The 12,592-nt window shown below is 39.2% G+C and overlaps 1 protein-coding gene across 1 annotated transcript; it reads left to right on the plus strand.

The window, feature by feature from the left end:
* The first annotated feature begins 1,858 nt into the window (after window positions 1-1,858).
* Window positions 1,859-2,506, plus strand: LOC111900777 (uncharacterized). The gene has a single exon (XM_023896655.1). It carries the CDS (start codon window positions 1,859-1,861, stop codon window positions 2,504-2,506), a length of 648 nt encoding a protein of 215 aa, XP_023752423.1.
* Window positions 2,507-12,592: the final 10,086 nt, after the last annotated feature.

Genomic DNA, 12,592 nt, shown 5'->3' on the forward strand with positions numbered 1-12,592 from the left:
TTGCGGAATTTATCCCCAAAATATGATAAATATATTATCAAAGCATTTCCGAATTAATCTATTTTATTTATCTTAAAACATTGGAATGTCATCGTCAATACAGAAACATAAGCATAAACAGACCTTACATTCATTTACACTAATGATTTATATCTCCTTAAATCTTCCAGCGCAACATATCTTCGTATCGACACCTATGATACAAATAAACTGAGTGGGTTGGGTTGGAAAATATGGTGAGTACATAGGGTTTTCAACCCACAATAATATAGTTAATTTGTTTCTTCACATATTTAATGTCAAACAATTAACCCGATTACACATCTCCATTTTCTTCATTTAATCTTCCCTAAAGATTTATCCGAAGGGTCATCTACTACATCGTATTTACCTTTCATCTCCTTAAATTGCATTTCCTTATATGTTTGTTCCTAAGGACTTTTCTTAAGGATCATCGCCTACATCACATAGACAATATTGATTCGGGGATTACTCCCCCAATACGTGTCCAGTAAGGGTTAGAGTATCATCACATGAATACGTAGTTACTACATCATCTGAACTCATAATTCATCACCTACAGGTTATGAGCCTGTCGGTGTTTCCACATGACTTGTTTAGATTAGTCAATGGTCGTCATCTATACTCTGGTAGATGACTACATCGCAACATCGCAAGTCAAGGTTATGGCATCACCTAATCATCTCTTATCTCGCATCACCTATTCATCACCTCATATCTATCATCATCTTTCTATCATTACCTATCTCTCATCACCCGTCACTACCCAATACATATTTATAAAAATAAATATACATATACAGTTTAAATCACGTAAACATGTATAAATCGTTCATTTAGCATAGATATCAGGAACACAGGTAATAAGCATGTATAACATGTATTAATATTAAATATTTCATATTTATGTGTAAGATGAAAGTAACTATGCATTCACTTGTTAAAGTGATGACTCAAAATTCGGGCAACACTTCGCTTCTAACAATCGACTTTCCTTTGACGAAACCTAGTATTATTATCACTAGATTTTAGTCTAATATATTCATTGCGACTAATTATTAGTTTAGATTTGTCATTAACTCAAAGTCTACTTTCATGATCTATCAAGTAAGGATCAGTCAGGCAGGACCATTTTGGCATATGGCTTTTCTGAAATCCAAAAACCAAGCCCAACGTGACCATCTAGACACCTCTCCTGTAAGTAGTTCAATAAGCATAATGACTTTGAATCACTGATAAATCTTGTTTATAGGTTCATAATAACAATAATAAACTTAAACATAAGTTATACTTAAAGTATAGTAAGCATAATGTTAAATTGCATTATTATTTTTTATACATTGTATAGTGTAGGGTTCTCTTTGTAACTCTTTTACCTATATATAGAGAGATGGAATACACATAAACCCTAACGGGTATTTTCACTAATTATCATGGTATCAGAGCCGTTAATATCTTTATCATTGTTCTTGGTCATCGACTTCATCAAAGCCTCCTACCTTCTCTAATTTATTTAAGTTTTTTTTTTCTTTTTGCCAGCAAATCATATCGTCGGTGTTTTCTAAAGCTAACCATCATCTTTATTGGTGGTCAACTTTAGTGGCTTTAAGGATATAATGATACACGATCCTGCATATTTTTAAGCATCTCCGCTGCTTTCTTCAAGTCCTAGAATTACACTAGTTTTGATGCTACAATCCCTCTATCAAAGGTTAGTATCTTGACTTTTGTTTTGATCTCTTTTTTCAAGTATTTTTCTGTTTTTTTTTTTTATCCGGGTTCATGTCGTCCCCTGCTCAAACCTCCAATTCCATGCTGGCTGCCCATCAATTGGTCTATGTCGTCACCAACATCTACCAACAGTTTAGCTTCAAACTTACTGTTGATGGCTCGAAGTACAAATTGTGGCGTCGCATTTTTTTTGGATATTTGCAAAGGTGCTAAGGTCAGTGGCCACATTACAGGAAAATCTAAACCCAGCAGTGATGACGATGAAGATTGGGAGGCCATTGACTCACGGGTGAAATCTTGGTTCTACTCCACATGTGAACCGAACCTCCTTCAAATTGTCTCGAGTGATAATTGTACAGCAAAGGATTTATGGGACAAATTAGATGAGTTTTTCTTGAATAACAAGATGTCTCGTATGTTGCAACTTCAAGATCAATTTCGCAATACCAAGAAAGGTGTTTCTTCAATCACCGAATATTGTCATGCTCTCAAAAATATTGTCGATGCTCTTGCCGATGTCGACTCCACGATTAATGAAATTGAACATGTTATGCAAATCCTCCATCAATTGCCACCGTCATATCATAGCATCATGGATGTAATTACTAACACAAAACCATTCCCGTCCTTTTTGGAAGCTAAGAATATGCTCCTCTTACATGAATCCCGTGAAGAAAACACCGACTCTACACTTGACTTGGGAAATTCTACTACCTCGGCTTTATATTCCGTCTCAACTCAACCCGGAAAATAGAAAAATAGGTGGAATAAAGGTCGAAATAATGGTCGGGGTACTTCCAAAGGGGGGGGGGGGTAATTCTAGTTTTTCTACTAGTGCTAATTCTTTTGCAGGTACAAACTCTCAACAACAAACACAGTTTGCAGGAATTTTGGGGTCCAATCCCACTGCTTACAATAATTTCCCACCTCAACAAAATCCCATTGGAGCATCACACGTGAACTATTCTTCCCAGCAACAAGGATTGTCGCAGGCCCAATAACAACTTGGCTCAATTCCTACTTTCAATCCAACAGGCCCAATGCTCCCTTCATTCGGCGCTACTTCATATGGCCTTCAACCATGTGCCAACCAAGTGCCCCATATTACACATCCTACTCAACAGCCCCAAGTGGGTTCTTTTTTTAATTTTTTGCAGATCAGGCCCCACGTCCAAAGTGGTCCACAACAGTAACACAATAATTTTTTGGTGGATCTGTTCCGGCTAATCAACAAGCACCTCAATTTACCGATCTCAGCTCCGTTTTTAGAGTAATGTTTGTTCAACCGCCACCAGATAACAACTACTACATGGACACTGGTGCAAGCTCTCATATGTCGTTTAACCAAGGTAATATGCTCTCCTTAACACCGTGTACTTCTAAATCTATAATGGTTGGTAATGGTGTTGTTTTACCAGTTACTCACATTGGTCACACTAAATTCTCTTCTCTAAAAGATAATTTTGTTTTAAATGATGTTCTTGTCTCTCCTCATATGATTAAAAATCTTGTCTTTGTTCGTAAGTTCACCATTGATAATTATGTTTCTTTAACGTTTGACCCATTTGGTTTCTCTATTAAGGATCTTGACACGGGCACTCTTCTTCAACGATGCGACAGTGTTGGAGATTTATACCCGCTCACTTTTGCTCGTGCTCCCTCCGACGTCTCTCTTGCCGCCGTCTCACTCCCTATGTGGCATCGCCGTCTTGGACACCCTGGATCATCTGTTCTTTCATTTTTACATTCTCGCAAATTTATTTCAAGTAGTTCTAATAAACTTGACACTTGTCATGCTTGCCAACTTGGGAAACATTGTCTTCTTTCGTTTAAATCATCTACTTCTAAGACATCTAGTGTGTTTGAATTAATTCATTCGGATTTATGGACCTCACCGGTTCCTAGTATTAGTGGTTTCAAATATTATATTCTTTTTTTGGATGATTTCTCTCATTTTTTGTGGGTTTTTCCTTTACGTACAAAATCTGAAGTGTATAGTGTTTTTTGTAATTTTCATGCTTATGTCAAAAATCAGTTCAAAACTGATATCAAGGCATTTCAGTGCAAAAACGGTCGTGAGTTTAATAATCAACCTCTTCTTCAGCTCTTTCAAACTAATGGTATTCAAGTTCGTTTTTCTTGTCCCTACACCTCTCAGCAAAATGGAAAAGCTGAACGCTCAATCCGTACCATTAACAACATTGTTCGCACCTTTTTATTTCAAGCTTCCTTACCCATCAAATTTTGTGTTGAAGCTCTTCTTACTGTTATCCATACTCTTAATTTCCTTCCTACCACTACTCTTTCATTTAAAACTCCATTTGAGACCTTGTTTGGTTTTTTTCCGACTTATGACCATTTGCGTGTTTTTGGGTGCCTATGTTACCCAAATATATCTTCTACCTGCCTCTCACAAACTTACCCCTCACTCTTCCGCTTGTGTCTACCTTGGTCCATCTCCAGACCACAAAGGATATCGTTGTCTTGACCTAATTACTCAACGCATTATCATTTCTCGCCATGTCGTTTTTGATGAAGATCATTTTCCTTATACTAACTTTCAACCTTCCCCTTCCGCATCCGATTACGAATTGCTCATTCCTACTGACGATATTCCTCCAATTCTCTCTCCTTCCACTCCTTCTCATCTTGTACCTCCGGTGGTTACTTCCTCTCCCCCGAACTCCTTCTCCTCTTTTGCTCCCTCTTCCAGCAACCATGGACATCCTATGATCACCTGTTCTCATACTGGCTCTCTTAAACCTCGTCATATTCTCAACTTATCCATTTCGTTTATCTCTCCGATTCCTCGTTCAACCTATCAGGCTCTTTGTGACCCAAATTGGAAATCTGCCATGGACTCTGAAATGGAAGCTCTTCAGTCTAATCATACGTGGGATCTTGTCTCTCCCCCTTCTAATGCAAATATTGTTGGTTGTCGATGGTTATATCGACACAAGCTTGACTCTAAAGGCAATCTTTATCGATATAAAGGTCGTCTGGTAGCTCAAGGTTTTTCTCAAATACCTGGGTTGGACTTTGACGATACATGTAGCCCATTGGTTAAGCCTGCTACCATCAGTACGGTTCTCAGCATTGCCGTCTCTCGCAGCTGGCCCATCAATCAGCTCGATGTTTAAAATGCCTTTCTCCATGGAGATCTTAATGAGGAGGTGTACATGAAGCAACCCCCTGGTTATGTCCACCCTTAGTATCCTCATCATGTTTGTCGTCTTCTCAAGTCCTTATATGGCCTAAAGCAAGCTCCCTGTGCTTGGTATCAGCGTTTCGCTATATACATCACCTTTCTTGGGTTTCGAAGCAGTCGTTCTGATACTTCTCTTTTCACTTATCACCATGGGAATGATGTTGCGTATCTTCTACTGTGTGTCAACGATATCATCCTTACTGCTTCCTCATCAACCTTGGTTACACGTGTTATTTCTCAACTGTTTGCTGAGTTTCCTATGTCTGATTTGGGACCTCTCTCGTTTTTTCTCGGCATTTCTACTACTAGGTCATCATAGAGTCTGTTGCTCTCTCAGACTGCGTTCATTGGTGAGATTCTTTCTCGTGCTGACATGACCCTCTGTAATCCTTGTAGCACTCCTATAGACTCTAAGCCTAAGCTTTCTGCTCTTGGAAAGCCTGTGGATGACCCTACCCTATATCGAAGTCTCGCTGGCGCTCTTCAGTATTTGACGTTCACTCGTCCAGATATTTCATACGCGGTTCAACAAATCTGTCTCTTCATGCATGATCCTCGTGAACCTCATTGTCTTGCTCTTAAGCGCATCCTTCGGTATCTTCAGGGTACCATTACGCATGGTCTTCATATTCGTCCGTCTCATGTAGATCATTTGGTCTCTTATAGTGACGCTGAATGGGTTGGCTGCCCTCAAACACGTCGGTCCACATCTGGTTTCTGTGTCTATCTTGGCGATAACCTCATTTCTTGGTCGTCCAAGCGCCAACACGTTGTCTCTAGGTCCAATGCCGAAGCCGAGTACCGGGGGGTAGCCAATGTTGTTGCCAAAGCTGCCTGGCTTCATAACCTCCTTCTTGAGTTATATTATCCTCTAACTCGTGCCACGGTCGTCTTTTGTGACAATGTCAGTGCCATGTACTTGGCTTCTAACCCTGTTCAGCACCAACGAACCAAACATGTGGAAATAGATTTACATTTTGTTAGGGAACGCGTTGCTATTGGTCAGGTTCGCGTTTTGCATGTTCCATCTACTCATCAATTTGCTGATATTTTTACAAAGGGACTTCCTACTTAGTTATTTCTAGATTTTCGGAACAGCTTAAGCATACGAGAACCTCCTGCTCAAACTGAGGGGGGTGTTAAATTGCATTATTATTTTTTATACATTGTATAGTGTAGGGTCCTCTTTGTAACTTTTGTACCTATATATAGAGAGATGGAATATACATAAACCCTAACGGGTATTTTCGCTAATTATCACATAACTCAATTACAAGGAGGTTTAGCGAGGAACCGGACTCTACGCAGGCAGAACTTCTGAGCCGAAAGCTCTTCTTCTCGGAGCCTTCTGGGGCTCCGGGACTCGCTACTAAATCTTAATAAGTACTGGAGAAAAGTCTTGAGGCTTTGAGGAGGTTTGGGAGAGAAGTTGAGAGAAGGTGTGTGGAAATGAGGTGATTTGTGCCTCTATTTATAGGTTGGAAATCAAGCAACACGGCGTGTTACTGAGCCCAACACGTCGTGGGGTGCCAGGTGTAACCATCTGATGGCAAGGCGTGGGGAGGTAGTTGTGGCTGAGATGGTGTCGCGTGTCACCTCCGGAACTTAACCCCAAAATTAATTATCTTCTAAATTCCGTAACTTTCGCATACGAGCTCCGTTTTTTAACACTTATTATCTTTAAATTGATTAACCCGAAGTTGCGTGCATTACAAACTTCCCATTAGCTCATAAAACATTGTGCGAACTTTCTCCCAAAACAACCAAATGTTTGACTATCGCCTTCGATTGGGTCTTGGAAAGCCAAAATCTATGCCTCGACTAGCTTTTCTTTTTCATCTTTTGTCCATGGGACCCTTTATTGGGTAGTGCTGGGTCGGCCCGGTTTTTTTCCTTTTTTTCGTTTTAGGTTGAGGTGGTGGTGAAGGTTGAGTTTCCGAAACAAAATTCAGCGAATGAGGAGGTTGTGATGGTTGTGGTTGAAATTGTTGTTGGAGTTGTTGCTGGAATTGTTGGAAAGCTTGATATAATTCAAGTTGTTGTTGTTGGAAGGTCAGAAAAGCTTGATATTGTTATTGGAAAAGTGTTGTTTGTTGGATTAGGGGACCGGTTTGAAGCAAATTGACAAAACCACTTTGAGGTGATTACATGGTCAGGAATTGGCGATGGGTGTTTCTAACGCAAAAATGTTATCGGATTTGTGATTTCTAAAGTTTGGGAGTGTTTTGGTTGGGATCCATTTTTGATTGATATGAAATTGTTGTGTGTGTATTGTGTATAGAGAAAGAAAAGAATGGTGTAAAGAAATGAGTGTAAAAATATGATATTTATAGGTAAAAAAATTGTTTAAAAAATGTAGTCGTTTAACGGCTATTTCTTCTTTTCTTCTCCCATTCGTCGTTCTCCATCGTTCTCCGGAGCACGAGGCTCAATGACCAAGACCGACCACGGTAAGTCGGGCGGTGTGCACATACCACTATCGTGGTCACGTAGACCATGAACTTGCTCGTGACCGGTATACCTGAAGGTCTAATGGCTCCACTCTAGTTTTTAATACACGCATGGACCCCACTTTTTGGTTTTCTCTTCCCCACAACAACAAGAATCGTCGTTGCTTAGACCATCCGTTAAACTCACCACTAACCACTATAGTGGTGGGTGTCATGTCATCACCACTAACTACCACTAAACTTATGAGATACCCACCACTAAGACACTAACCGCTCCACTCCACATCATTTTTTTATTATTTTTAGTTCAAAAGCACAATAAAATAGCATTTTTTTAAAAAATTAAAAAAAGAGAGAGAAAAAAAAACATACATTGGTTTTTTTAACTAGTTTATCATTAATTATAAAAATAAAAATACAAATTCAAACTACATTACTTAATTAAACTAGAATAAAAAAACATTACATTAACTCAAAAAAAAAAAAAAAAAAAAAAAAAAACACTAATCTTCGTTCATGTTGACTTGGTACAAATGATTCACGACATCTTCTCGAAGATTGAAACACGTTTCGCTGTTACAAATTTCAACAACTCGTGATAAAAATTCATTCATTCCGAATACGAACTCTTCAAGCGTGTAACGCCCGTAGATCAGGGCTAGTCAATTTAGAGACGTTAAGCGTCAAAAATGACTTTTGATGGAAGATTATTTTGAAGGAATAATCTTGACTAAGTTGTAGTATATGTTACAAGGATTCCGTACATATAAAGAACGCCGAAATCCGAGTTATAACGAAGAAGTTATGACCTGTCGAAGTTTCGCGACAGAATCGGCACGACACAGCGCGACGTAAAAAGTGAATTTACGTTAGAGTGATATTTAGCCGAAGAAATCTAAATGAGAATCGAAGATCTCATTGTTGGTATCGAAGCGATAAAAAGTTAGGCGAGAACGGACGTCAAACGAAGAAGTTATGAATTTATAACGAAAGTTTCTGTCCCGGCCTATTAAAAATAAATAATAAAAATAAAGTCAAAATTAGCCGACGGAGTCTAAACGAAAGTTGTAGAGCGTAGTCTCACCTTCGCGTGGATATAAAGAACGTCGAAAACGGAGTTCGTATGAAGAAGATATGAATTTCCGAAGTTTATTAAATATTTTGTATTTAATTTTAATTAGAAAATCCGGCATTATCCGAAGGAGTCACTGATCTGATCCGAAGTACGCCCCGCGTACAGCGAAGCATGACGACCCTCGCAGCAAGTGGCTTCGAATGACGCATGCCATGACGTTTCGGACCTGTACGCCCCGCGTACAGGCATACGCCCCGCGTACTCCGAGGCTCCAGCCTCCTATAAATAGGATGCGAGGGCAGCCGACCCAATTGCCAATTTTCTCTCTTCTCTCTCCCGTTTTGCATCGTTTTGTGTGCCAGAAATATCCCGAAGCCCCGGTATTATTCTCGAGCCCCGAGGCAAGTCCCGAGATCCCGAAGATCCCGAGAAGTGTGGTTCCCGAGCCGAAGCTCTGCCCGCGAGAAGTTCGATTTTTGAAGAGATCTTCCAGATCTGCTGAGGATTACTACTTCTGCAAGTCGTAGTGCTGTCCGATCATCTTCTGATCAATTGAGTGTATACTACCTTTCATAAACACGATAATAATACAAGTATGGTTTGAGTGTATTAAGTAATTGTGGTTTATATGTGTGAGTGTGTGGTTACTTTCTTCTAACACATAAGTATGAAGTATTTGCTACGAAATACGTGCTATGTGTTTATATATTGTTGTTTATTTGAGGTATCGGTGGAATGGATGAACTATATAGATTTTTAATGAATTAAACTATATATGTATTTTATATCTACAAATATGTTGGGTAGGACATGGGTAGATGAGATCTGTGAGTATGGATCAGGTAGTTTTAGATCCGTGAGTATGGATCAGGTAGTTTTAGATCCGTGAGTATGGATCAGGTGAAGAGGATAGTTTTAGATCCATGAGTAGGGATCAGGTAAAGAGGAAAAATATTTTATGCGAGAGTTTAGATCGTGTCATTGTGAGGATCGATGGGGTGGGTTAAGAGTTGCCTCTATATGGTGAAATTGTGCAAGTTTGAATGTTTTATATTTATAAATATATGATATAACATTGTGGGATGAAAACCCTATATGCTCACCAGGCTCCCAAGCCTAACCCACTCAGTTTTCTTTGCATTACAGGTAATGACACAAGAGTATAAGTCGGCGGACTTGACGAGAGGTTTTGGATTATAGATTAGTAGTTATAAATAACTATCGTAAGGTCTATTTTATATTGTTTATGCTTTTGGTCTGTATCGGAACATGACATCCCGAGGTTTTATTATTTAATGAAAATACATTCTCTTTGAGAAATGTTTTGATAAATGGTTATCATATTTTATTTTGGGAACAAATTCCGCAACCGTTTTCTTTAAACGATCACTCTGATTTATAAAACAAAGCATAAACAAATCGGTCTTTTCTGGCCGTGAAATTGGGGATGTCACAGTTGGTATCAGAGCATTAGTTTAAGCGAACTAGGAATTTGTAGGAAATTTCTACACTTAAACTTAGAATGCTAAGTAATGATTGTGAGGAGTGTGTCTGAAATATGTTAGGTAGTACACCTAAATTGACACGAGCACTAGTTTATTTTAGAGTGATGCCTAAAATGCTTTTACGTGCTAAATGTTTTGTGTGATAGCTATATTGATGCTATTATTTGTTCGGATCTATGGTCTGTTGCCGACCGGATCTGGAAACCTTATGTGTTTAGGATTCTAAGCGTATGGCTACGATATTAGAACTAGCATGTAAACGTTTTCGGGGTGATAAGGAGATTTATACGTTTATCGTAATTAAAGATTTCTTATCTTAAAATTCTCGCTTGGTACACCAAATGTCTGCTTGGATGTACAAGGGGTCATGGTGAAGACTCGTAGAGAAATTGAGTAAATGGAGGAAATGAAGAAGGCTTATGATAGTGGATGACACCTATCAGAAGATATCGTAAGAGTGGTATATTGCCTTTAGAGTATGTCTTATGAAAGAAAAGTACGTTTAGAGGAGTACGGTACGTCTAAAGTACACCTTCGATTGGCAGGATGATGGAACGATTGGTGAAATTCTTGAAGTTGTCTCATCGTCTGATATTTTCATCACCAATCGAGTTGAAGTAAAGTTGATTATTGAAGATTGAGCAATGAAAAAGTCCTAGTAGAGTCTAGGGAAAATTGTTTATGATACTTGGACACATTCGTATGTGTTAAATTGTTTTGTGATTTTCTTGTATGGTGACTTGGTCGACTGTGGAACAATACTTGGGACGAGTATGAGTAGGTGTGAAAGGTAGTAGATGCATATACTACCGGAAGCACAGGACTCGCACTTGGATCAGAGAAAGTCACAAAGTTACCAAGAAGCTAGTGATTGATTCCATTTTATTCTGGTATGTCATTACCATTGTTTCGGTAATGACTAGTAAGATGGTTCTTGTTCCGACCCTAGTGGTCATGTTTAAATTTGAGTTCGACTACGAGGAGTGTGTTACGTGGTCTAGAGGACCAAGTTGGATGTAACATCTGACTTAAGTCAGAAGGTTGAAGTTAATGCGATTGATAGTGTCGCGCTCGTTGTTAAAAGATGTTTGCAGGTAGAAATGCTACATGCTGAAATGTGATTATATCACATTAGAATATGAAGGAAGGTATATTCCATTCTGGAATTTAACTTTATTAAAGACCGAGTCTAAGCGTCGCATCGTGCGATGAGAGGTCAATAGAGCACGACCCATCGGTTTGTTACAATAGATAAAGGAAGGTATTTATCCTGAGAAGAAGAAGGAGTCCACAATGAGGACTTATTTGGTAACTTGAAGGTTACGATTGAAAGTACAACATAGTATGATAAGCAGATGCAAGATTGGGCATCGTCTACGGTCAAGAAAGCCATAGAGTTAAATACTCTTTCGAGGAAACATAGAATTTATGGTTAATACTTAGGATGAAGAGATAGCGTATGGAATCATTATACAAGTTCTATTTTCGTTGATGATTCCGGGACGTAATCATCCTAAGGGGGATATAATTGTAACGCCCGTAGATCAGGGATAGTCAATTTAGAGACGTTAAGCGTCAAAAATGACTTTTGATGGAAGATTATTTTGAAGGAATAATCTTGACTAAGTTGTAGTATATGTTACAAGGATTCCGTACATATAAAGAACGCCGAAATCCGAGTTATAACGAAGAAGTTATGACCTGTCGAAGTTTCGCGACAGAATCGGCACGACACAGCGCGACGTAAAAAGTGAATTTACCTTAGAGTGATATTTAGCCGAAGCAATCTAAATGAGAATCGAAGATCTCATTGTTGGTATCGAAGCGATAAAAAGTTAGGCGAGAACGGACGTCAAACGAAGAAGTTATGAATTTATAACGAAAGTTTCTGTCCCGGCCTATTAAAAATAAATAATAAAAATAAAGTCAAAATTAGCCGACGGAGTCTAAACAAAAGTTGTAGAGCGTAGTCTCACCTTCGCGTGGATATAAAGAACGTCGAAAACGGAGTTCGTATGAAGAAGATATGAATTTCCGAAGTTTATTAAATATTTTGTATTTAATTTTAATTAGAAAATCCGGCATTATCCGAAGGAGTCACTGATCTGATCCGAAGTACGCCCCGCGTACAGCGAAGCATGACGACCCTCGCAGCAAGTGGCTTCGAATGACGCATGCCATGACGTTTCGGACCTGTACGCCCCGCGTACAGGCGTACGCCCCGCATACTCCGAGGCTCCAGCCTCCTATAAATAGGATGCGAGGGCAGCCGACCCAATTGCCAATTTTCTCTCTTCTCTCTCCCGTTTTGCATCGTTTTGTGTGTCAGAAATATCTCGAAGCCCCGATATTATTCTCGAGCCCCGAGGCAAGTCCCGAGATCCCGAGAAGTGTGGTTCCCGAGCCAAAGCTCTGCCCGCGAGAAGTTCGATTTTTGAAGAGATCTTCCAGATCTGCTGAGGATTACTACTTCTGCAAGTCGTAGTGCTGTCCGATCATCTTCTGATCAAGTGAGTGTATACTACCTTTCATAAACACGATAATAATACAAGTATGGTTTGAGTGTATTAAGTAATTGTGGTTTATATGTGTGAGTGTGTGG

The sequence above is a fragment of the Lactuca sativa genome, chromosome 8, assembly GCF_002870075.4.
Source record: "Lactuca sativa cultivar Salinas chromosome 8, Lsat_Salinas_v11, whole genome shotgun sequence".
Classification (NCBI taxonomy): domain Eukaryota; kingdom Viridiplantae; phylum Streptophyta; class Magnoliopsida; order Asterales; family Asteraceae; genus Lactuca; species Lactuca sativa.